Genomic DNA, 27,724 nt, shown 5'->3' with positions numbered 1-27,724 from the left:
TTCTTCCGCATCAACCTTAACTTGCTTTAGCGTTGCAGCTTGTAGGTGTCAGATTGATAACTTTACAGCGGTCTAGCCGACTTATTGGCCAATTAAACACGTTCGTTACAAAATAAGATACTATAGAAATGTAACTGCAAATTTTGTTTTGAAATAAATTTATCGATTGCAGAATTCGGTTGTGAGCTACATAGATTAAGCTTTTAATCGGTGGTGTAATATGTTTGAATTAGGTTGTCCGTACGTAAAATTATATGTTTTATAGCGACATATAATAGCCAATACCCTTATGTCTACAAAGGATAAAATTCATTGCCAGCCATATTATGCTTTATGTTACAGTTTTTAGTTTCCTCCCCTGACTAGAGCTACCAGTTTTATTATTTATTATTATCATAAAGCGAAACCAATTAAGTCGTTTTCAATTCTCATAGCTTGGCAAAAGAATTAGAATAACGAACATTTTTATGATCCAAATATTTTTTAGACAATGAAAGTTATACGAAAATTTTTACATGTGACGAGGCGTAAGTAAAAGTAATCGTATAAAAATAATACTCTGCATAAGAAAACCTATTATTTCATCTGTCGATTCATAAACTTGTATGGGCATAAAATATTCACTACGTATCCTCTTCTGGAGTCATTCACCCTGTTCAAACTATTAAAGGTTGTTAGCTGAGGCGGCATGCTCGCAATGTCAACAATCAGGTAAGGATCTGACGTTTGAAGCTATGAAAAAAATTAAACCAGTTAATAAGTTAAATAAACATGTTCCAAGCTCCGGCTGTCGACACCCGACACATAAGGGATGTTTGTATTCACTTATTCAAGACATACTTCGCTGGTTAGTTATTTATTAAAAGGTGTTGACAATGTTAAAATTCTGCAGTGTTCTGACTTCATATTTAAAGATTTTGGTTACTTTTGAGTTATTAATAGTTTCCAAATTTTATATAAGTCAAGTATGACTGCAAAAAGATTTGGATTTTGTTATAACCGAAAAGTATAACAATACTTATTCCTTTATGGCAATTATGGCAGTGTTTGGAGGTGGCCTTTGTCTAAGGCAGAGACAACAAATGTAACCTTGTAAATAAAAAACTTAGTAGCGATCTTTCAGCTTCTCACGCCTGTGTACATTTTTCGTCACACACACCGTGGATTTTTGAATCTCGTTCGGTCGCGATGTTTTCGATGATGTATGAGCAAGAAATCATTGCGCAGAACGAGAAATTCATTGCAGCACTATGCTTCAAACCCACGACCTTAGTTCAAGAGCAGGCGCCTAGTACTAACATTGATCTTGATTAGTAAATAAATATTGTCGTCGTAAGTTTCTAATATCCTCAACGTAGGAGATGGTTGATGAAGCTCCAGCGACCAGCGGCTTCGGACCACGGCAGTAGAAGTTTCGACGCGGTAGTATATACACGTCCGTAACCGCATGAAACCTTTGGTGCGTACACATAGTGAAAAAGTGGCTTAGTGAAAAATAAATAATAAAATTTCGTTATTTAGGAAGTACCTGGGGTAACTGATAGATATGATATATTTTTCTATACTTACATAATGTTATAATCATTTTTATAATGATTCCAAAAATTCAGCGCGTTTTCAAGTTGGTATTCCAATTCCAAAGTTGACGTATTTTTTTGTGAAATCAAATATATTTTTACAAAAACAATTTGTGGCACTAAAAATTAAAACTAAAAAGTTCAAATCGTTCTGAGCTAGTTTGTTTATCGCACTCAAAAATCTGTCTTCTTGTATGATTTATATCTAAATTTTAATTGAAACTTTTATAGGCTTGAACGGTATCTAACGCAATCTCGGAAATAACTGGGTTAATATAATTGCCGTTTCGACATTTCGACTTCATGGGCTAACCGTTACACTTTTGAATATAACACCTATTGTTAAGGCATTGTCACAGATTAACATAAGTGCACACGATTTGTATATTGAAACAACTTTATTATTCTCAGAACGAATTGACACAAATTTCTTCCTATTACATATCGTTATTTAATATCTAAATAGCCACCTTTTTACATAATATGTTTAACATAAAATATATTTGTTCGTTATTTTACGTAATAATTTTAAACATCTACTAGTGTTAAAAATAAAAAGCTTGTTCTTTCAAAATGAAATTAGTTTAATTATCTACTAAAACAAATTCAAATACGGAAGTGAGTAAAGCGGAACGTGATTTACCGGCACATAATTAAACGAGTGTTTATTGTTTATGACTAGACAATTCACCTATCTTTTGGCTTAAAGGTCTCGTTACCAGGCCATAAAATTATTTAAAAAAAAAAACACTTATCTTTTTTTTTAAATTAGCTCTACCAAGACTATAATAGACTAATATGAAATCTAATATGAAATAATTTGAAATTGGAACGGCATTTTTCGAAGACTCAAGTCCGCTAATATTTATGATGAGATTTAAATTTAGAAACTGACACTTTAAAATGGAGGGCTGGATTAAGGAAGGTTTTTTTTTCTTGTTGGTGGTATTTTGTAAAGCCGCAGTTTTACCACCACCATGGGCAGATGTTCAAAGTAACCCCTGTGCTGCACATCCTCGGGGCTGGTTAATGTTATATTGGCCTAGTGACGGAAAATGCTACACGATTTATAAGGTAAGGCAATGTTTTAATTATTTACGCCAGATACACATACCGTTAGGTTAATAGCGGCGTTTTAAAAAGTTATACTAAGAATATAATATAGATTATATTCAGATATAATCCTAATAATTTATATTGATAACTGATAAGGATTATATCAGAATCAGAAACGCTCTTTGTAAGATAAACTCTTATGTTTGAAAAGGATAACTAAATTAAAAAGGGGCATTGAACAAAACGAGGAGCCCATTCAACCTTTGCTTTGATTTGAGTGTAGTATGGATAAGAAATAACTTTAAGGTATTTATTATAATTATATTTATTAGGTAATAGGTCACAAATTGAGCGCTGGCAAGTACTTCATACAGAAAAAATGGAATGAGAGCTCATCAAATTTGATATAAGTTTGGTTGATTTTTTGCATGGGCCTTAAACATTCCGTTTGTGAATTATTTTTGATATAACCTCAAATCAATACACAGTCGGTTAAAACGAGGCCAGTTCAGATTTGTAATTTGAATATTAATGTTGTCTCCACAATTAGTAGGATTCAATAGAAAACGCTAAGACCGGTTCAATTCGTTTATGAAAGACCGTGACCGTTCTGTTATGACATACGTTGACCCACTGCACTTAAGTTAACACCGTTGTGATAACTGACAGCTTGACGTGTTACAATGTTGATTTTTCCTATTGTCAATTGTCTTTTTGGAATTGGAAATGCTGTTACTTCATAAACGTACTAGGGTTGTTCTATAAGAAGTGATAATGAGTATGACCCAATTATCGTGAATCGTATATCTAAAGCTAAAATTCCCTTTAAAAAAATCTTCTGTCATCTTCTGCGGCGACTACTTCTCAGTTATGGCTGAGAGGTTCCTTTAAACGCGGAAATAGATAGTAATTAATCGAAGCTAGGAACGGTCAAGATGGAGGATAACACCAATTCGAAGCACCTTCTTGTAGGGCTGTCATCGCGTATCTGGCGTTATCTGTTGAAACAAAACAACTTTAGCGAGTTTGAAAAGTGCCCGTTATAGAGAGTGCATGATTCAGTTATTACCACCACAGTCCATGATAGCGGATAGAATCTTACTAAATTACTTTGGAGTTGAAGATAACGTCTTCTTCCAAGTCATGGACTGATGTTTTCGTTTTCGACTCCTAATTATGAAGCCACATTTCGTCTATAGTTCGTTCTGGAATCAAGTGTTGTAATAACAAGTCCAAACAGCTTTGCTTATCGGTTCCTCAGAAAACAATATATAGAAACTTCTTATATAAATCTTCATTTCATCTTCATCTTCATAATCTCCTATAAAACAAACAGTTACCCGACGACTGCAAAGAGAATGTCTTACCTTTTTAAATCATGTGTACAGTCACTACCGATAGCTTATACTCAGCATAGGCGTACACTTGCGCAACCGTAGAATATGAAGGAGCATGAACCCCTCATACTGCTCTCAAATATTGACTTACCAGCTGTTTCAAGCAGAGAGAGAGCAGATTTTCATTATCGCGTGAACTTTATTTGGATTGTTTTTCTTATTATTATTTTATCTAATGTCTGGGCTATACCTGCCCGTATTTGTGTTTTTTTTGCAAGTATAATGTATATAATTATCACTATAGATTGAATCCTATTTCTATGCGCGTAATGTGGTTATGATTATTAATTGAATTAGGTTGAGAAATACCTTTTTTCACAATTATTTAATATATGTATAAAGAATACCAAAGTTATATTTATTTAATGCTACTATAAACACAAGTAAAGACCTAAGTGATATTGTGGCAACAGGCAGTTTAAAACAGGAATTAAAGAATTGACCAAAAATTTAAGTGAAATATGTAATGTTTATTGTGCAAACAATTATTGACCATTAAAAGTAATTCGTGTGATTTCGTAAATAAAATAAAGTAGGTTTTGTTATACACATATGATGTGTTTTTATAGTTGCGGAAGAGGATGGTTATATGATAGCAGATCTAGGAACGATATCGCAGATAACTTACGACCTACGAGATACAAGGTGACTTCCTTATTAATTTTTTAAAAGGTTGTATTGCGTTAGAATTTTTTTCAAAAGATTAATGAAATAGATTCAAAACGGGGACTGAAAAAAATACGAATAAAGCGTGTTTGATATATTCTATTCTTTATGTATGTGTGCGAGCAGTGTTCGCCTAGTGGTTTCAGCGAGTGACTCTGAGATCGTAGGTTCGATCTCCGGCTTTGCATGGACTTTCTATGTGAGCATTCAACATTCGCTGGTACGGTGAAGAAAAACATCGTGTAGGTAGGTATACCGAATACCTAAAAAAAACTTCATAATCACGATACAGATCTAAAGATCTGAAATCAAGAATGAAGCGTCACAGTTTTTATGTAGCTCGTAACGAAATACATGCATTTGAAATAACGAAACGTTTTTAATATTATATATACTAGAAGGATTACTTTAACATTCACCTATATAGGACTTACAAGCTCCAGTGAAAGTTCTATTGAAAACAATTCAGCGGTTTCCGCATGACGTAATAATGATAAAACTAGACAGTACCAAGATATACAGGCTTCCTGGTGTAAGGTCATTTACAGGTCATTATGTTGTAACGACAACTGTCTCCGTAGCTCAATAGGTCAAGATAAGCATTAGCATGTAGGCTTTGAGTATTTACGAGTACAGCCTAGAAGATAGAGCCTAGACAGCTCAGAAAATTTCTGAGGTATCTGGATACCTCAGAAATTCGAATTGGTAACCCGGAGTCACGGGCTTAGTGATTTTAGTCCCAATCCAGGGACTATCAGGGACATAATATCTCAAAATTAGGATATAGTTAGTTAAGTAAGATTGAAATTAATTAGAATAGTAGAATTTTATCAAATAACAAAAAAACAAAATATGATTTTGTTATTTCGTAAAAGTATACACTTTTGTTTATTCTTTAAGCAAATGCTAAATCAGTTGTTAAATAATTAGGCTTAGAGTTTAATGGACGATTGTGTATCACAAGTTCCTTAGCATTTGCTTTCTGTTTATATTACGAACTAATATTTTAACTTTCTGTTTCCCTTTACTGATGTAATTATACTAAAAAGGTATTCGTCACACGTAAATGCAGGTTAACAGTACAAATAATATTTTTATGCATCACGCGCGCTCACGTTGATAAAATCTGGCCAAATCGCAGTCTTTATCTTCAAGTATATAAGAGTTAAAATTGTTAAGAAATTGCATTTAATTCAATTATGCTTGAGACATGATTTCCGGGGCGTGATTTCGTTTTGTTTAAATTTGCTTAAACACTTGAGAACCTTTGAATTTAGATCATCCTTACGTCAGAGCTATGCATAGAATGTGTATGAAACGAGAATTTATGATACCTATATCTATATACATCAGTTTCCCTGTTACAGATCTTTGACTTACTAGGGATGCCTCAATCTGAAGTCTATGTATGCTAATAAATAATTATTAAATAAAGAATCTTTGAATTTTGAATTCAACAATTCAAAATATCTTGATTTATTTTATATTTTCTCTTCTACATTTTTATGTAAACTATTGTGGCACGTTGACCTGGCAAGCCCAATAAAGGTAACTTTGGAAGGGGTTGGAGCAAGCCAATTCATCTTCTTCTTAAATTTTCTCTCAATTTATTATTATAGCCTATAATAAACTAAGAGCTTTGGGTAAAATAAATCTTTATTCAAAGGTGTTCAAGAGGAGATTGGTTTATATTTACAGTTAGATTCTTTTTTTGCAAGTTTAATTTGGATTTAGACGTGTCTGTACATACGTCTAAATACACAATATCTGCTATAACTAAATACATATTTTGTGTCTTGAAATATTTGAGGAGGCCCTTACCCAATCAATGGGTTGCTATAACTAGAGTTAAGACTATATATTATAATAAATTATTGCAGAAATTAAATAGATCTCAAAGGCTTTATGTACAAATAAAACAAATTTTATACGCAATTCCGCATCCAATGTAAACAAGAATCAGTAAAACAATTTATTTAAATTTATATCAAATATTAACAAATGTCAAATTATTTACCAAACTGATAATCTCTTTGTTCCCAGAAAGGGCACCCATGTCCCGACACTCAAGAACTAAGTCCAGGTAGACGTGGGGCAATGACAGTTGCCGAATGCAAGTGCCCTCCTGGTACTGCCCAATTGCCCCACTCTACAACTTGCCACAAGTTGTTTGAGAAGGGACCCTGTAGGACTGGCGAGTACTTTGCTCCAGTGGAGGAATCCTTCAAAAAGAGAGGGTAGGTAAGCATCATCTTCAATATACTACGCCAAGAGCGCACCTACAATCATTTAGAACTTACGTAGTTTAAGTTTTGTTTTTTTTTTATTTAACGATTATCATCAATGATAAAGTGTCTATCAAATTACTTGGTCAGGCTTGTATGGTTTTTGTAAATTATTATTAATAGATTAATTTCCTGAAGGTCTTTTGACGACACACGTGAAATCTACGATCAAAGTGTCAAAAATATTGATAGTATACACATTTAAGCCATAACAGTAATATTTTACCTACGTTGTTACTGCTCTTGCCTAGTACTTCGAGAGCAAAAATAAATGCAAAATGCGAGTTTCTAAAGAAAAAAAGATCTAATTGTTAATACTGTTAAATTAATCAAAAATGTTATACAATATTTTTTTGCTATTATCCTATTTTTGTTACACGCGTTCCTATATTACAAATTATTGTATCGCCTTCGTACATTGATAGTAAGCGAATCAGGAAATTAGAGGATTTGTAATACTAATTTCCCCATTTCGTATTCCAGTGAACGTCAAGGCATCTGCGTCAGGCCGAAGCAATGCGCTGACGAGACCTTGGTCTACTGGCCACCGGATGACCGCTGTTATTATAGGATGACTCAGGGGCCGTGCTTTTTAGGGTCTATTCTACAAGTTGGGAAGAATGGCCTTGCGAATTGTACGGTGCGTAAAATTATTTTCGATTTTACTATTAACATTTGTATATTTGTAATTTGTGAAAAACCCACTAGGTACTGTATTCATCATTTTGGTTAACACTTGCCTAACAGATCGATAGTTGGCGATAATCTCGCTGTTCTGGCATTTTTATTTATATAAAAAAAACTAGTGGCGCTACAACCATTTGGGTCTGGAGTTCAGATTTCTTTTTCTTTATTAGGCATCAGCGTACTAAAACACACGCCGTCGACTTCTAGGGTCGCATGAAGGTTTCCTCACGATGTTTTCTTTCACCGTACGAACGAATGTTAAATTCGTATATCGACACAACTAGGCGAACACTACTGAAACCTGAAACTAATCAAAAAACAATTTACACAATTTTAACAAAATATTAATTGAACATTTGTACATAAAGTAGGTCTTCAGTTGTCTATTTCAACGCTCGTAAGTTTGGGATTTTAGCTGACAATCTTTGCCTGTCATTGATTTCTTAATTACCGAAAGTAACTTATTGTTATATTAAGGAAGGAAACCCTCCAGTGGTCAGCGAACTAAGCTAAAATATCAGGAATCTTTCACTCTGTCTAATAAAGTGTGCGGTGCTAATAAAGTATCACTTATAAACATAATTATTATAATTTTAAATAATATTTATAAATTTATCGTAACCGATTTCTGATTATTTTCAGTGTACAAAAGACAGTTCCAATTACTGGGCCGCAGATGAGAGCTGTTACGCGCACTACTCTCGTGGTCCATGCGAGACGGGCCAGCTTTTTCTTCCAGGGTCGAAGTGTGGTTGCGCATCACATCTTCCACATTATCATAATGAGACTGAGGGATGTTATGAATTAGGTAAGTTAGTCTTTATCTAATCATTTATGAAAACCAAGTTATTTTTTGAAAAACAAATGAATTCTAAACAAAAGTGCATATATATAATTTCACGAATACTAAGATAATAAAATAATGTTAATTATAATAAGATTTTTACCGAATTAAAATTTCCGAAGAAGGAAGCAATTTGACTAATTTTATTTATATCAAATTCATTCTCAATACCAAGGGTTGCTTCGTGATAACTAACTAAAATATTCCAAGTTTTACTGTAAAAATAAACAAATCTTTACATATATTTAAAACCCATCAACGTTATCGTCGCGCCAAGTGTTGCTTACCTTCTGTTCCAATCCAATGTTAGTGATATTTAATAATTTTATGTATAATATTTTATTTCAAACTTTACTTTATAGTCTATGAAAATTACCAAAGCGTTTTTTTCTTATTTTAATTTTTTGACTTCCTTCAAGATATTGGTGAATTAATGCTTAAAAGGTCGGCCACTTGCGAGCCATCTAGCAGTGTGTCCATGGGCTACCACTTAACATCAGAGGCTCTTGCCCGTTTGCCCCATAAAAAAATATTTGAGCAAATATTAAATATTATTTCTTCAAAATCTTATTTTATCGTATTTAGTACGTTCAGAAGGTACGAATATTTATGATATATATGTCTACTTCCACTTTTCAGATTCCGCTGGACCATGTCCCAAAGGCCATACGTTTTCGATAACGGAAGTGTCCCCTAAAGGCTCCCGTGCCGAGTGCAAATGCAAATCGTTTCATGCGCGTGCGTCGGACGGGGCTTGCTACAGGATGTACACAAGGGGACCGTGTGCTCAGGACGAGATGATTACGAGAGATGGACGCTGTACTAAGGTACGCAACAAACCCTGATTTACTTTCTCTTTAATGCTAATAATGGTTTTGAAATTAAATTAAAATTAAAAATCAAACATTTAGTTTTTTTTGCTATGGGAGCGCTTAGTTTGTAACCACAGATGCGCTTTGAATGGGCATATTAAGCTTCATGCCTGCCTTCATTCGCCATGCAGCGGTCGTGCCTCAGAAAATATTCGATGTGTGACCATGGTAGAGCAGTGTTGGCCCAATAAGACGTAGGTTCGAATCCAGGATTAAGTAATGGACTTTTCATTCAAGCTTTTAACATTCGCTTGTATGGTGAAGGAAATCAATATGCAGAAATTGCCTTAGTTCTAGTTTCACTATTCAGAAGAAAAATTACCACGAAATATACAGAAATCTGAAGCCAAAACTAAGGGTTGTAGCCCTAATGCAAGCATATATTATTAAGGCTATTCAGATTGTCTGTGTGTCACAAATTAAAATTTTCCAGGTGCCATGTGCCCGAGGTCGTCTTTATTCTCCAAAGCGCCGTCGCTGCTATCGGCCTGGGGCAACGGAACCGTGTCCGATAGGCGAAGTCTTGTCTTTCGACTTCGAGGCTCGACCAGCAGTAGATGGACTGAGTCATAACGGGGTCTGCGCTTGTGGATCTGGGAGTATGTGCCTTCGGAAGAAGGTGAGTTTAAACACCTACAAATAGATCATGGCTTTGATGATGCGGTGTTTCTTGCGAGTGCATGCATTTGGCTTTTTTCCTACTCTCAGATAAGTCGAATTCAAAACATAAAAAAATATTTTTTTACGTCAACCTTTCTTAAACCTTTTTGCAACTAAATTTTAATATATTTTTTTATGATGATAGAAGTCTTACTGTAACGCTTCTAATCTGATTAATAAATAAATAATTTAAGTTCACGTATTGAGCGGGAAAACTGATTTAAATTGTTATTATTATTATACGATATAAAAAATATTTTCTTTATATTTTTTTTTGTACTTAGGTAGGTGTAGTAATAAGTATAGATCACTCGAATGGTAGTATCATTTCAAATTAGACTCACTTTGATGTATAAATATATAAATGTATTTATATAGGTTAAGTGTAACACGGCGTACGGAATCTCAACACCGCACCGCGCCGGTACTATGTAATTTTTAAAAACAATAAGCTAAAAACTAATATGAAATTGCATACAGAAACGTCAGAACGCTATCGATATCTTTATTAAAGGGACAAAATTTTAACTTCATATATTTTTTTAAAACCATAATTTTAATAATATATTTCAGAATATCCCTTTACAGGTGATAACGTGTTTATCGAAGCCCGGAGCGGCGATGTATGGAAACACTTGCCATATTTTACACACACAGGGTCCTTGTTCGGAAGGAGCTTGGCTTGTTAGAGATAGCACTGGGAGTGTCAAATGTCAATGTCGCCCTGACACTTATTGCACAGAACTGTCCAGCTGACAGCAACTGCTTTAAGAATTAATTTAAATTTACTGTTTAATCATCTCATCTCTTCGTAGCCAAATTAAAATAGAAATTAAAAGGGTTGAAAGGCATTCTTTAAGTGTATTCTAAAATTGTATAAGCAAGTCGGATTTCTTAATTTTCCATTTAAACAATTTTATTAATGAAAAAAATAAACTCGTAACTGTTAAAAACGTGATTTGTACTTATTGAAATAGTAGCGTTTCAATTAATGTTTGCTTAGTTTTTGTATAATAGTATAAATGTATAATTATATATATATATATATAAACTCAGAGGCTAATCTTACATAATATGAACAGAAACACAAATGTGTCCACCAATGATTTTATCAGTAGTAATGTATGAATAATGTAATATTACTAAAAGTATTCCATTCCAATAGATTAAGTATAAACTAAAAAAACAATTGTGTTTAGGATGATAAACACATTTTTTTTAAATTCATCGTATATTGAAGACCGTTTAAACGTGTTAATTCTATTGGAATGCATGTAGTAAATAAGGTTTATAATATATTTATTATGATCTCGATAAATTAAATAAAAAAAAACAAGATTTTAGTTTTTTATTCGCTTAAAAATAATTATAATACAAAAAGTTAAAATAATAATAGCGTGATGTTTGGCTTAAGCTTAATATAACAATCAGTTCTTCTTATTTTACTTGTCCTTTAACTTTGTTTGTGAGTTTCCTGAAAATAATGCGAATTTTTTTATACAGCGATCATTTTTAGTACTCTGCCTCTATATTCTCGTTTAGCATTGATCATATAAAAACCTCTTAATTATAAAAATTAAATTAACTTGTAATTCTATTTGACTAAAGTATTTGGTTCAAAGACCGTTATGTAACCCGTCGGTTGTTAGTTATTGTTTAACACAAAATTAAATTTTTAAAACATGGACTATTAATTTAGTAGTAAGAGCATAAGTTCTTATTATTTCGGGTCATCACAGTCGGTTTAAAGAAACATAATATTGTATACGATTTCTTATGTCAGAAATACTCACCGAAGTATATCCTATACACTTGGTTAAAAGGCATTTCTATGGCGACGGTTGACATTATAGATATCAACAGCACTGCCGCCATCTCTGGTACTTGAATCTGTAAGTATACATAATCTTCTATAATATAAAAATTAATCGCAAAATGTGTTGGTAAGCGCATAACTCGACAACGCCTGGACCAATTGTACTAATTCTTTTTTTAAATGTTCGTTGAAGTCTTAGGATGGTTTTTACGGCGAGAAAAATTCGAATAATATCCGGGAAAACCCTAAAACAGCCCTTTTCTTTTTCGTATACAAACGTTTTGTAAATAAAATGTAGAGTCAATTTTAACTTTATTGCTATTCAATAAAGTTTATATTAAATTACAAGCGCTCACTCAAACAAATCGCGTTAAAAAAAGGATTTAATTTTTGAATTATTAATTTAATATCCCTATCTGAGCAAAATTATTTGAATATATACTAATAGGAAAATATATCAATGAGGCACACAATTTTCAAATATTTGTCACTTTTAGGTTCCCACTATCCTTTTAGATTATTTTCCAATCAGGTTTGAACCCTAAGTTCGCCTCTGAGTTTGAAGCCCTCTAGCAGACATCCCAGTCGGGGTTTTTTAGTGGGTCGCAGAAGAGTGGCCAAAGTTCTTGGAAGCGAAGATACTTTGGTCACCCGAGCTGAACCTCACACATCGGCCTATCATCAGGGTGATGGCAGAACCATCACCCTCATGAGAATTTTTTGCGTCGACTATAAAATTGGTAGGAACAAAAAACTGCCACATTTCAAATCTTTTTGACAGAACGAAGTCTGTGGGGTCCGCTAGTTGTATATATTTTCTAAACATATTTCCAAAACTGATAATAAATAAAAATTATACCAGAAAGCTGGTCATAGTAGAGCTTCTCATAGCTAAATATTATATCGATGACGCCTAATGCGAATTGCAATAAGATTAAAACAATATTTGATTTAATTAGTCATTTTAATACTACTAAAGGATTAATAACACAAACAATTTGTTTGGATTTGAAGATAAACCGTACGCTTCGTGATGTTTGCACTTCGCATTATTTTATCTTAATTTAAACATTAATATGTTCTTAATGAAATTAATTTTCAAGTCTTGTTTATGATAAAACATATTGTATACATTAAGGCTTTTTGGTTAATGACGCTTTTACTTATTGCATACATGAACTTTTGTTTTTCACGCGTATCATAATTAAGTATTTTCTAAAAAAATAATGATTTACAAACTCTATACTGAAATAGAGAATACTTAACAATAGACTGTTAAATAATTTTAAAACTTTAAGCATAGCTTAAGACCTCGACTGATCAAAGTTTATTTTACTTTAAACGAGTGAATGTACATTCTTTTGTTTGATTCACCGGAATTTGGAAGTTTATTAACGAACTTTTAATTAGGTTTACTTTTAAAAACTTGACCAGAAGAATTGAAAGAAAGAAATATATTTATAAGAAAACATATTTCAAATTCTCTATTGTTGATCTTAAATTTGTGTTATGCGCGTTGGCAATATTATAATTTTAAAGGATTCCCGCAATTATTAACTCAGAACTAGGCAATTTTATATCGTTTCCACGAACCATATTACACGATAAAAACTTCAATATAATAGTGTTTAGCAGTGATCTACTAGCCAATGGCTATGAATGGTATTTTTTATAAATTTGTCAAGTTACTTACATAATATAACGTTAGTAATGAAAGGTCCGTTATATACACATTATTAGCTATTAACATTTAGATCAGTGTCTTTAATATGCCATGCCTTTCTAAAAATATTATGCAATGTAACACACATAATTCCTAATATTATAAAAATGAATTGTTTTCTTAACAAATTAAATTTTCAAAATTAATAAAAATCTGAAATTGGAATTCCAAATAAAATAAATTAATTTTTGAACAGGAGGCAATCTGTAGGGCGTGGGTCTCATATTTGGAACCACGGATTTAGAGTGTACTTCTACATTTTAGTTCCAAATACGGTCACGAAGCGTTTTTCACACAGTACCTATTTAATTATTTTAATAAATCTTGAATTATCGTTTGGATTGTAATAAAAACATAACATATTTACTCGTTATTAAGTGCATCCTTACCAGTAAGAAAGGAGAGTAGTACTCAGCATGCCTTTGGACCCCAACATTGTAGAAGAATATTGGAAACTGAGTTAGGTAGACACTGTATGCGATCTTATTGAAGAACTTGAACACTCGCGACTCTATGAATAACGTTCCGATACCTTGAAAAGAAAGATTTACTGAAACTATTTGTGTGTTAATCCATTCTAGTTTTTAGTATATAAAAGTATGTCTCTTTTCATCACATCGTAAACATCATATGTAAGAATGACACGAAATAATAACAAAAACAGACAATATTTTTTAAATCTAACTTACTTTGAACTCCGTTTTTAATTACCAATTTAAAAAAAGAATAAGTATTCTTTAAAGTTATTCGTATATATGCAACGCCAATGTTATTTCAGTATACTTTGGCCTGTCTGTTTATAACATTTAAATAAATATGAAATATGAAAAAAGATTGATATGCAAATCAAGATTGAATCGCATACACAAAAATAAACTACGGAAATGTTGTAAGCCCCCCCGTATTAGGGTTAAACTTCAAAACTCTCTTCCAGATATAAAAAGTAAGTAGATTACAAGTGGATATATATCATACGGCATACCTGCATAATCATTACAAATAGCCCAATGAGCAATACTCATGAAGAGGCCCCATAAAATCGGCGCAAACGCAGCAAACATAGCGGCTTGGAAGTGTTCATAGCTGTACCCTTCAAGACCCATTTTGTAAGGGCTAGCTATCGTAAAGGCCGCTACTGACCAGCAAACGACCCATACTAATCTGGATTGAGTCTAGAAAACAAAAACAAATACTTCATATCACGTCATTTCTATGTGTCGTTGTAATTAATAAATTAACAATTTAATTAAAAAAAAAAAAAAAACATGGTGTAACGGCTTTATCGCTACTAAGCGATATCTTCCAGACAAGGTTCTATATTTAAAGAAAAAAGAGAGACAACAGTAAAAAAATAAAGTCAATCTCAAGAAGAGCAAGTGTTGCAACTTAATTAATAATAAAAATAATAACACAAAAAATGAAATCTTAATATACACAGCAACACCCGTCACACAGAGGAATACGATACTGAAAGGAAATGCTTATATAGGACGATAGTGAAGAAGAACATATATAATCAGGAAAGCTTTATAAAGTGTGAAGTATTTGCCAACAAAATTATTATGTCGGTCGGGAGACCAAGTATATATTTTTATATTCTTAATCAAATAGCATTGAAATTAGTAATACCTAATAAAATTTATAAACTTACATCACTGAGATTGACGTGTGATTTTTTGGATTTGATGAAATACGCCATCAACACTCCGATGAGGTAAATGGTGGCTCGGTGTGTTGGTAGAATGTAGGAGTACCTCGCTGCGTCCAGTAACTTTGATACTCTACCGAATATTAGGATAATATTAGTTATAATTAGGAGTAAATAATAGCGATAAGTGGGTTTTGTTTAGAATTAAAACGAGAAATGTATTTTGTTATACGTTTTTATTATTCCAAAGCAGAAGCGTTTTTGGGACATAATTTTTTTAATCGAATCGCGTCTCGGAATTTCGTTTTTAATTGACAAATTGACATTGACATGGGCTTGTACGAAAAAATTCACAGTCCGTATATGTCTGCCTAATAGTATAATATCGGAATACAAACTTTATTAAACTGCATTTTACATGTATATTCTATACTTACGATATTCCATAGTAGACGAACATGCTGATGTCATACCAGTGTATGGCCAGGTACCTCAGTGCCGTAGACCCTGCTGCAATGGCAACGATTAGGGCAAGACCAGTTCGTCGGAACCGCCATAGAATGAGCATTAGAGGGAACGTTGCCACGTACAATTGCATGTCAATGCCTATTTGATGGGTGTGAGTGAGACACTGAAATGTTAAGGAAAAACTACTTATAAACAATTCTCAACTAAGTATTATGTATATCGCTACAACTTCGGTCTTGACCTGAAACACAAAGCCAGCAGATTTCTGTCATGTTTTATTTATGGGCAATTAGGTGGTCTTCTTTTGTTACACATTCGACGTATATTTTTGGTCTAACGAGGTTTTCTCGAGACGTCTCCTTCACTTGCAGGAGCTAGTAATAATTGTTTTGTTAATAAACAGATAATATTCTCTATCTAGCGTCTATAAGGATTAAACTATTTCATATAGCGCCATCAATGTCGTAACTGTTAATTTTAAATTAGCTATTGCATTATTAGTTCTTCAAACAACCGCTAGATGGCGCTGAACATATAGTTGATATATTATTTATTATTTATTTGTAAATGAAGATATTTTGACTTTATTGACTCAACGTTTGTTCAAATGTTTATATAGTACATATTAGTTGCTGATGGCGAAAAAGAAAACTGTTTTCTGAGTGAAAGAGGCTCTTATTTTTTAATTTGGTTTATAAAGATTTTTTCGATGTAGGCGAAAAGGCTTCTGTGCCTGCCTCTCGGCGTCGATATTTGGTCTAAAACATGTTATTTTTCTTATCATTGTTTCCTTTTCAGTACGAACAGGAGTTAATTGCTCATAAACAAAATTCATTAGTGTACCAGCGGAGTTCGATTACACGGCTAAGGGTTTAGAATCGCTCGCTAAATACTAGCTTTATACTCCTTTAACAGGGGCGCGATGTCTTTGTGCTAATTAATAGGGAAATATAAAAAAAAGTATTCCCAAAGCCTGCGTTTAACTTTAATCATGATGAAGCAATTATTACGTTTTTGAGGAATTCGCAACCTTAGCCTATTGAAAGTTAATTTTAGCCGACCTTACTTGAAGGATAAAATTTAAAGTTGCAATTAGCCAGTAGACCATTTACACTGAAGGTCCATCTAATTTGTTAAGAACATCGTCGAATGAGGTCAAACGTCACTAATGGTATTCAAACACTCATAATATTTGGCTTTACAAAACATTTTTATTCAAATAACATTTACAAAGGAATTTTGAATCAATCTTAGTTTGTCCATCGTTTCCGAGCTACCAAGAGAAAAACTTATTGGTCGAGCAGATCTGCCTGTTTTTAATCGAGAGGAAACGCGTTGATATGCCTTCCCATGGCATGACTCCTTGTGATCCCATGGCGTGATGGGCAACAGCCCCAAGGAGTCACGCAGGAGGTATGAACAATAGTTCATACCCACTAAAATCTCGCTCCATGAAGGCTACTCCACTTGAACAGATTTGCCTGTTCTTAGAAAAACTTGATTGACCGGTCTCTTCCAGATGGGCACGCCTGAGTGACCGTAGATAATTACTATCCAAATCGTAAACGAAATGCGATATTTTTTCGTTAGCATTTTTAAAAAAGCGTCTACAAGTTATGCTTCAATATTGAAGCAAATCGTCGACTTTACTAGTAACTGTATTAAAGATATAACAAGAAGCTGCGTTCATTAGCATTCTTAAAAAAATTAAGAAATTAATTTGTTTACTAAAATGTAACTTTGTATGTTTTATTTAATAACATACCTTTTACGTGGTATTTCTTTATATAATAAATATTATGTTATATAATGAAATACCACGGTTAAAGCATTTTATAATAATAAATAATCAACAGTTTTTTCATTCGTGAAGGGAAAAATTCTTGGTGAATGAATTTCTCATTGCAAATATCAATTATCGGGCGTTATTAACAATGCTTTGCAATATGCACCAGTTCCCAGCCTCTTATATAAGTTATTGGTGTCACCCACTTATCTATTGCGAATCTTTGATCTCGATTCTGCATTGAGTTTTCATTTATTTTAGAAAATACCCCTTAAAGATTTTAATTTTTCTGTTGAAGATACAGCTTGAAGATACATCGTAAGGATAAGCTTGCCTTAGATCCAAAACGGAGCACGTCAGGCAGCGAACACAGATCAACACTTGCTTATTAGAGAAGTAGTCACGAAACAGATAAACCAAATACAAATATAAAAACATATTGTTCTTTTCTGTCTAACAAAAAGCAAGGCGTATAAATGTATCTGTATAAACATATCTTTCTTTCTGTGCTTGCTTTTTTGAGCAGTGTTGCCAAGTGGCTTCAGCGAGCGACTGTTGTTCGAACCTACGAATCCCGGCTCTAATGGACTTTCTATGCGAATTTAACACTCGTTCGAACGGAAAACATCGTGAGGCATTAGACTTAAAAATCTGCGGCGTGTCAGGGACGAAACACTGGTCACTTAATTGCCTTTAAAAAAGTAATTAATCACGAAACAGGTACAGAATTCCCTGAGCTCCTGACCTTAATAGTTGTAGCGCCATTGGTTTTTGTAAGAGGTATAGTTACCATTTCCTCAAATCCAAAGTAGTTGTGTATAAAAAGGAAACTCTTCCACATATTCTTTTCGCAAACTCGGCTATGTTCTTCCACTACCAGGTTCCACTGGGGTCCGTTGTTAAGGTCTGGCAGGATGTAGGTGCAGAACAACATCAGACTCAAGAATAGTGGAAACAGTCTGAAAACAGGTTATGTATTAGTATTAATTATACAAGATTAGTTGATTCAGTACATGTAATCGGTAAATCTACCATAACTTATTTTTCGCTTACAATCGATTCCGTTTGATCACTATCAATGAAAGAAATAAAGAAAACTTTCTTCTACACAATTAAAAGGGATGTTTAGTTAAAAAAAAGCACACCCCTTACAATAGTTTCAGCATAGGGCAGGTTGAGAAGATGTTGTTTTAGATTGTAAGTGAATGTGTAAAGTTTGGAATAATTATTAAAAATTTTGTTTATAAGAAAGTGGTTTAAGTTGAAAGAGCCTCTAAAGGAGATAAAGCGTTGGGCGAAGAAAGTGTATTTTGTGTGTTTTATGTGGAGTGGTAGGTATTTGTTTCTAAAAACGTCTATGTTTTGCTATTAACTTTAGTTGTCTAACCGTTAAAACACTTGTTTCATTGTACAAATTGGAAGATTGATCTTCAGCACAGTTAAATTTCAGCATCAAACGGAACTCAAAATCGTTTCGTCTCTCCTTTCATTTTATATAGTTCGCATCCACAAAGAAGCCAAACCTAAGTGTTTAGTTGTTAATAATATAAGAGTTGAAATATGACTCGACTTAAGGTCTTAGCATCAATTTCACGGTCATTAAAATGCACACTCTACTGGCGCTGACTTTGAGCTGGCATATTGTGTTTGACCCGAACAAGCATAAAATAGGATTCATACAATATTATACTACACTGTTTTGTTTTGTTGGTGTACTAAAACCAATTACCCATTACCAAAACGTATTTAAAGTAAGAAATATCTCTTAGTTTAGTAAAAGAAACGTTTATCATCTCAATTGTGTATAAAATGTTTTAAGGTTAATATAATAGCAATTTATAGTTTAGTTCAAGCAGATGAAGTTATGTTAGTGTTACACAAGTGGCTAAGTGAACGATTCTCAAGCCGGAGATTTTGAACCTCGAACAATTTTTGTATGTGCCAGATTAACATTTGCTCGTATGTGACGTAAAAATGTTTCTAGCTATTGTATCTTTCGAGCAGATTATACTTAGATAAAATGTTATTCGCTATAATTGCAATATAATACCATATTAGTAATGTGTTAAAATAGGGTTATTGGGTGTAACGTACACGTGTTAATACTAATGACGTAACAGATTTAGTTTTGATCGGATTTCAATATGTAAGCAAATTAGTATTTAATAATTGTTAGTTTTCATGTTTGATAAGCAAAATAACTCTATAATCTTATTAATTAAACCTCATTACATGTGCTGTTTTGTTATCTGCAACTCAATAATATTTTATAAAGAAGAATGTAGATTTTTTATAATGTACTAGATACTCCCGCGAACTCTTTTTGACTTAATATGGTTTTTTACTTAGCCTACCTTTTAAGTACACAATATATGGAACCTATGCGAGACTGATCGCTTTGACGGAATTAAAACCTGAGTACTATTTTTTTATATTTTTCCAAATTTTCTGTGCATAAAAACGTTCATCAGCGTTCAAGAAATAAATATATACGGCAATACTTAAAATAAAACCTTAGTGAAGATACGTTGCGTGTATTATGAAATGATTAGATACATACATGTCGCTTTAAGTATATACAAGCTGATGCTCAACAATTATGTGGAATCTAGAAATGAGTATACTACTTTATGAAGTCTTCGTCGTGAGCTTTCTACTAGTTTTTTCACAAAAGTTCCACAGATTATTCTAATATTCCATACCTGAACCATCTAGATAGGAGCCTGCTCTTCAAGTCAATAGTTCCCCTTTTCTCTAGGTCTTGCAATAGGTTGTGGGCATTCAAAAACCCGCTGAGGTAGAGAAAACTGTCCGTGTACACGATCGCCGATCTACCAACCACAGCCCACGGCATTCCGAATACCTGCAAAAATATGTTACTTCATTGAAGAGTATTTAGTTACATTCTATATTTCATGTATTTACGTATACTATACTAGCACGTATAACGGGTTATCAGTGTGATTACAACTTGATCGTTGTGATAGTTAAGAGAATCGCCTTTGAACTGCCAATTCGGCTTCAATATTTGGTTTTTTACCAAATTTCGATGTAGTGCTTTTGAATATTAACTATTTATGCACAAAACACAATTTATGATCTACGAAGGTCGAAGTGTGCTATTACGTTGTCTAATTAAAAGTAATGACTAAAAACTAAGCGTTTCCTTCAGAATGCCCTTGCCGGCGTTATGCAATTAAAACAAATCAATGCTTCAGGGCGATGATTGAAGGGTATTTACGTGTCTTGGCACACCTACATATGACACAGCAATTTTGCCGTGTTATGTTCTTAATTGAATTACGAAATATGTAATTAATTTATGATTCTTTATTACATTGATACGACATTTGCATGCCTATTTATATATAGCTGATTGTGCGGATATTTGCAGTCGATCCATCTAAATGTACCATCCATCTTGGCAAATAAAAAAAATATTATTATTATCAATATTATTTTTCATTATTATATTCATTAGTAATTGACGCATGAAATGTTAGATATAATATATGTCTTATATTATGCCTCCATAGTTTATAATGTAAATAGCTTGGAACTGAGCTGATGGTGTTGATGGTATGTGTTCCAGGTTAGAAGGCACAGATCACGTGACTGTAAATAAATAAATAGAGCATACGAAATCATGGCTGCTTCATAGTTTAGGGAGATTACAAACATTATTGGAAATTTGATAAGGATTAATAAAATTTTCTAAATAGCAGTATTTCTATGAAATTTTTAGTAAAATTATTTCTAAAAGATTGAAAAATTATTATCTAAGTTATAGATTTATTTTCATTGACATTTAAATCATTTCAAGGGTTCTGGTTCGAATTCCATTATGAAATGGTTTTTCCGTAAAAAGTAACCTCAGTTGAAGGAAATCAACAGACAATGTAAAACCTTAGATCACGCAATATTTAGCTAAGTTATGCGGCATATTGTCTCAAAATTACATATTATTTACTTATACTTATTTTGTTTAATACCAAGTCCACCAGTGAAAACCAAGTCTAAATAGTCTAAATATATTCTTTTCTATAAGCGCCCTTTAACGGTGTAAAATAAAAAATGGTTTATAATTAATGTTGTAAAAACATAAACATTCAGCTAGCTAAGTTCATATCTCTCTTAAATCAAAGTCAATCAATTATATTTTTCACATACTGTTTACTAAATATTGTCTTCGTTATTACATAATGTTATTCTTTTAATAATTGTAAATATAACTGTTTAAAAAACTTGATATCAATAAACAGTTAAACAAATAAATCAAGACTTAATTTCTCTACCAAAAATATTTCAATATAATGTAACATTAATATTCCTAAATATAGATAATAAAAATACAAACAATCCTACCTCTGCATAGCTAGCTTTGTTGACATAAGGGCTATGCGCCATTGCCATAGATTTATGAGCCATGAGAAGCGCAAATGCATTCATGCCTCTAAATACATCCACCCCTTTGACTCTTGTAGGCGAATCCGAAAGATCGAATACTTTGCGAAGGTTGCGTTTCAAAGAAAACGCGTTTAGTAATTTTTCAAAATTCGTTGCACCCTCCTTGCCGTCGTCGAAAATAGTTCCCAATGTAAGAAGAAGTAGGACTCCGAGGAAAAATGCTCTGTAATATTGTGAATAACGTTGAATAAAGGGATGATATTTCTATAATTTTAATGCTTAATGTACGTATTTATGTTGAAATAAAAACAAATTTAGGCTATATTTCTATGGTAGTCATCATAAAATTCTAAAAACTAAGAATATATTTTTGCAAACATTAGCTAAAACATAAATGTGATTAAAGATATTATGTGAATAATAAATCTATTTTTTCTAAACGAAATTTTAGTTATATTATTTTGTATACAATCATTTATGAATAACGGACATTCGGACGGACGGCGGCGAATATACAGCATTAAGGGTCCTTAAACAGTCTTAAGAAAAGAGTGTACCAATTCTTAAAAGACCGGCAACGCACTTGAAACCCTATAGGCAATGTGAGTGTCTAAAGGCAGTTGTATCACTTAATATAACGTGATCCTCCTGCCTGTTGGCTCTTAGTTATATAAATACAAACATCACCTGGGTTTGGAATGTTAAAATAAAACAATACTTCGGGTTCGATAGATAAAGATTTGCATTATTAAATTATTTTGACTGACGTATAAGTATGTGTCTATCTCGTGCCCACATAAATACAGTATCAATATTTGATTAGGCAAACAGATAACGAAATTTTTAATACTGTCATGGTCAGCTGTTATATACAAATTGATTTTGTATTTTGTATCTCTAACAATAGCTGTAACAAGCGATCAACTAAGGCCAACACCGGGCGGGCCCTATGGCCTCTTAACAATCACAGATTTTGTAACAGAAACATCTACGTAACCTCATCGCAAGAGGAAAAAATCGAACAAATTTCATAATATTTGTTATTGATGCAAGTATTTATTGTAAACTAATCGCAAATTGTTTCTAATTAATCAGGTGTGTTTATGCATAGGTTTAGACAAAGTTCAATTAAGTTAAAAAAATGGGTTTTGTAAGAAGGCGTCTGTAGAATTCATATAATTATGATATAACAATTCATATATTTAACTCTTCACCTATGCACTCTTTTATTTGAAGTTATTTTTTGTTTCGTTCTGTCAAATTATGTTAACGATGTGATGAAAAGAGACAGATGTCTTTAGTACTTTAGCGCTCATCTGTCTCGCTAAAGCGAAAACGGTTAAATTTCACTAATTAATCATTTAAGAGTTAAAAAAGTAGATAAAACCTGAAAGCACCTATTGCTTTATCTTGAATTTTGATTTACGTAAGTAAAAATAATTAATAAGTAGGATTATCGACGATAATAATTATTCTATTCCTATGGACTTATAAATAAAGCAGGGCTATTCCACCGTATTAGGTTATACAGATCAATTATTAACTAACATGGTTAACATTTTGCACAATGTAGCCCAATTTTAATAAAGTTATTGGAATGCTCGTATGATGTCGTAAACGTGGAATCATGTAGGACGACACTTTTATATCGGAATCACCATTGAAGTTACGGAGTAAGCCTGCTAGACTAAATTCAATAAACAGGTTTTATAGTTAGAAAGAGAGTTGTATAACTTACATAGCTAGAGATTTTCCAAAGGAGTACGGCCGCTTAAAGTGTTTAACAGTACACATAGTGTTTTGCACTTTGGCAGTCACTCCTAGATGTGACAGCTTATGTGAAAGCTCCTCTTCCAAGTCGAAGCTACTGCAAGAACTTGGTATACAAACACCCCATAGCAGACTGGAGTATCTCGGTACTCGGTGACCCATCTGAAATCAAGAACATTTACGGATATTAAGAATTAAATAATTGCATAAAACAACTTAGAAATAAGTTTTGCTATTGGAATTTACGAAGTGCCGACTCATTAAGCTCATTAAGAATTTGACAAACAACAACAACTGAAGAAAAAAATTGATCGACAATGTTGATAGTAATAAGTAGTTTCTTGGTATCACACACATAAAATCAAATCACAAAGGTTATGAATATTAAAATTGTGGCATATAAATTTAATATTAACAACCATATTAAAGGAATATATGTGAAATGTTAATATAGTAACACATACGCGACACTGAAATGATATATACACATCGTTCAAGGAATATTTAAAATACAATGAAAAATTTGTTTACAATTGCATTTGTTTAATTGTTGTATCTTGATTTTGTATTAGTCAAGGAATTGTATTGCTCAACACAATAGAGACCAAATTAGTTGACAATGTGTCCGATAGCTTGTCGGAATATTAAAGATGGACCTTGGTATTTGCGTGATCGCGATACACATACGATATGAGAATTAAATCAATAAATTATTACACCTTTGGGATACTTCTAGAACGTTTTGGCAATTTGTATATAAATATAGTAATAGAAATCGCCTCCGTGGATTTAATGAATATGGCGGCGGTTTGGATATCCAGCATCAATTAGTTATTAAACACAGGGTAGGAAAAATGCAAATTCTGTGTTAATCCATTCATAAAATTCTAAGAATATCCATCGCTGCCAGAAGAGTACCTAATGGAGTTTTTTTTCTTAACTCTTTGTTTGTTAGTTAGTTTGTATCCAAATGAATGTATACAGTGGTGTAACCAAGGGTAGCTTAAATAATTAGTGGTTTTGAACTCTTAGTTTATTAATCATGTATATATGTATGTCAATAATATTGAAAAAATAGATAACAAATTTATGATTTTGAATCGAAATAAAGAGATATAGAAAAAAATAACATTGTATAAAATCGTTATGAGTAAGCAATGAACTGGTTCCATTTGAAATTTGAGCCTGTAATAGGCATATTTTAAGGTATTTGCAGAGTTTTACTTTTAATTAGTAATATAAAACGTTTTCTATGTATTTGACTCGACAAATATTTGTTATAAGGTTCTATATATATTATATATTTAATAAAGTAATGATTTAAGAAAAGATGATGGTATAAGTTCATAACATAATATGCAGCATTGAACTAGTATAAAAAAAGACTAAGAACGAATAGGTGAAAGAAAAATAAAAAAAAACATCCAAAAGCGATATAAACTAAAGTAATACTAACATATCTGAATGGATTATTTAGAATAAATTAAACATTTATTATGCTTTATCCTGTTAATTATCATAAACCTAAATGGTTAAAAAAAAGTTATAAATAATACTAATTGTAAAAGTAAAGTAAAAGTTCACATATAAGCAATTACTTGTTTGACATATAACACAACAAAAATTCACTCATAATTGAGCGAATATTATTTGCATAAAGCACGCGAATGTTGAGATAAATAAATATTAGTATCCAGAGGTTGAGAGGGATGTCTTGAATGACTATTCTTCAGGTGAATTTAACAAAGGAATAATATGAATTCTTGTGTTATGTATACAGTGCTGGCAACTGCTGCTTAAGATATCCTGAATCCCAAATCGTAGCAAAGATTACAGAACTAAGAAAAACCCGCATTGGCTGAATGTGTAAGGGTTTGGATTCATAATCGAGACTTAGCGCTAAGTAGTATATATCTCCTCTATGTTAAATTTCCTAAGGAAAATAATATCTTATTTGAGGTAGAGCCTTATGATTTTTTTAATGTTAAAAACTGTTGTCCCGTTTTTTTAATCTATTAAAAAATTAAATAGTCTTATCACCGTTTCGGTAAGTTGATTTGACCTAAATGTTATCAGTATTGTCATTTGGTCCACACTGAAAACAGGTAAATACGGAAGGTCCGTGAAGGATAAATCATTCTCTATTATTATGTCAACTTTGTCTAATACATTAAAATGTATGCGAGCATACAAAAAGAAAAACACTACGACAAAGAACCCAGGGAATCCAATGCGCTAGTTAAGAGTGGTCCAACTTTGATGAATGCCACATATTCTCTGATGAATACATGTTCTGTAGAACTCTTGGTCTGCCCTGCTTAGTCCAGAAGACCGAGACTAGATTGATCTCGGCGAAACAATAATTCTCTCGCAGTTGAACTGATATTGTTAACCATTTTACCATGTATGGCTTAATAATTTTCAAACTATTCGTCACAGTAGTGCGACTGTAGTATCTACAGTCACGTAGTTAAATCAAGATACTTAAAATGTTCTCAACTTTGTTTGTTAAGGAGTGCCTCAGAGCGGCAAATTGTCTTGCACGTCAGATGCTCTATCAAGGTTACGATAGTCTTTATGACTTCCTTAGAAGAAATAAGCGAGATAATTCGTGTAATACATTCAGATTTGAAAATATTATTCCGTTTTAAATACCGAAAATTGTTTCGATATGTGTACATTGGTGACCTGCGGGGCCAAAAACCTTGGTCTTGGCCTCTTATTTGTCTATCTGTTTCGTGATCACTTTCTTTCTAATAGATAAATAGACACTCGGAAGTGTCACGCAGAAGTGCGTCACACACGAGATCAACTTTTTGGGTCTAAGGCAAGCCGGTTTCACCACGATGCTTTCCTTCACCGTACGAGTAAGTGGGTGCGAATGAGAAATACTTGGGTGCACAACCGCAGCTTGAACCTAGGACCAAGGATGAGGCCGTACGCTCAACCCACAACACAACTCTGCTCTCTGTTTGAATTAAGTATGAGTCTCTCTTGAGATTCTGTAGCGTATTCATTTCAAGTCTCGACGACTTCGACTTTGAAAGCTATACTAGTACATATGATTCTTTATTTGTTGGATTTTCATTTCCAGGGATAGAATAATATAAAATATCGACTAATAACCAGTTTAGCACTTTCCTCTAAATACCCGACCGCGGCATGTAGGCATGTCAAACGTCAGTGTCCTGCCAATTTGCCATTTTGGCCCATTTATATTCTACTCAGGTAACGATCGCATCTCTAGTGACTCGATTCCACTCGAAGAATTGTCAGTTCTGCTAATAAAGCACGTAGGGATGTAAAAAACTATCTTCAAATCTAAAACGCAATAAAGAAACTATTTCTAAATTAATTAAAAAGTTTGTTAAATGTGAATCAGACCATATCTAAAATTCGAAAATAAAACATCGCTTTCGCAAAAAGTGACAGACTAACATTTGTTTCTGAAAGGCGTTTTTTGGTATATAATATACCCACAAAAGTCACATTAAATATCCAAAACATAGATAGGTTATGAACATTAATTTCGAAAAGTTTATTATGTCTATACATATTTTAATCTTGGTCTCATTAACTTCCGGTATATAGAAACCATGACGACACAATTTTATATAAAACGATAGGATGCTTTTTTAATTAGTTACTTACAAAAAAAACAGTCCTTAGGCGCAATGTTATTCACAACAATCGCCATGCGTAGATCTTTTTTATTAAAAACCCTCAACATTTTTATAATATGAATCAATAACGAAAGACCATTTAAAGACACCATTTCCAATTTTGTTAATATTTTAGATATATAATTAAGTTATTGCATAAAGCTTAAACAACTTTATTAAACGTGGAGCCAACTTTTAAACGACTTAATACAAGTTACCAACATTGCATGGTCAACATCTCATCATGTACAATTGTTTATGATGTCTAAACTATTATTCTAATTTATGACGCTAGAGCATTAGATTAAAAAGTGAAGTCATGACATTGAAGTGTCTGAATGACATATGTCAATACCAAATCGGATATCTTTCATGTTATCCTTATGTAATATGTTGAAGT

At 32.7% G+C, this 27,724-nt stretch overlaps 2 protein-coding genes across 2 annotated transcripts in view; one reads left to right on the top strand and one right to left on the bottom strand.

The window, feature by feature from the left end:
- The first annotated feature begins 2,122 nt into the window (after positions 1-2,122).
- On the top strand, positions 2,123-10,972 carry LOC123711428. Its single transcript, XM_045664008.1, has 7 exons — positions 2,123-2,651; positions 6,740-6,933; positions 7,465-7,621; positions 8,311-8,476; positions 9,152-9,339; positions 9,818-10,003; positions 10,633-10,972. Exons 1-7 carry the CDS (start codon positions 2,481-2,483, stop codon positions 10,798-10,800), a joined length of 1,230 nt encoding a protein of 409 aa, XP_045519964.1. The 5' UTR covers positions 2,123-2,480; the 3' UTR covers positions 10,801-10,972.
- Positions 10,973-11,378: 406 nt separating this feature from the next.
- Positions 11,379-27,724, bottom strand: part of LOC123711312 (nose resistant to fluoxetine protein 6) — a 29,013-nt gene continuing 12,667 nt past the window's right edge. The window contains exons 3-12 of the mRNA XM_045663828.1: positions 23,631-23,824; positions 21,851-22,115; positions 20,188-20,348; positions 18,276-18,444; positions 15,669-15,862; positions 15,235-15,364; positions 14,566-14,755; positions 13,973-14,115; positions 11,838-11,934; positions 11,379-11,518 (exon numbers count right to left, since the gene is read on the bottom strand). Coding sequence (XP_045519784.1) covers positions 11,487-11,518; positions 11,838-11,934; positions 13,973-14,115; positions 14,566-14,755; positions 15,235-15,364; positions 15,669-15,862; positions 18,276-18,444; positions 20,188-20,348; positions 21,851-22,115; positions 23,631-23,824 — 1,575 coding nt within the window. The 3' untranslated portion in view covers positions 11,379-11,486. The remainder of the gene's footprint in view (positions 11,519-11,837; positions 11,935-13,972; positions 14,116-14,565; positions 14,756-15,234; positions 15,365-15,668; positions 15,863-18,275; positions 18,445-20,187; positions 20,349-21,850; positions 22,116-23,630; positions 23,825-27,724) is intronic.

This window comes from Pieris brassicae, chromosome 6, assembly GCF_905147105.1.
Source record: "Pieris brassicae chromosome 6, ilPieBrab1.1, whole genome shotgun sequence".
Classification (NCBI taxonomy): domain Eukaryota; kingdom Metazoa; phylum Arthropoda; class Insecta; order Lepidoptera; family Pieridae; genus Pieris; species Pieris brassicae.
This window is presented reverse-complemented; position numbering and strand designations above follow the sequence as displayed.

Coding starts and splice junctions, on each gene's coding strand:
- LOC123711428 (XM_045664008.1), top strand. CDS start 2,481: ATGGAGGGCTGGATTAAGGAAGGTTTTTTTTTCTTGTTGGTGGTATTT. Junction 6,934..7,464: donor GAATCCTTCAAAAAGAGAGG/GTAGGTAAGCAT, acceptor TTCGTATTCCAG/TGAACGTCAAGGCATCTGCG. Junction 7,622..8,310: donor ATGGCCTTGCGAATTGTACG/GTGCGTAAAATT, acceptor GATTATTTTCAG/TGTACAAAAGACAGTTCCAA.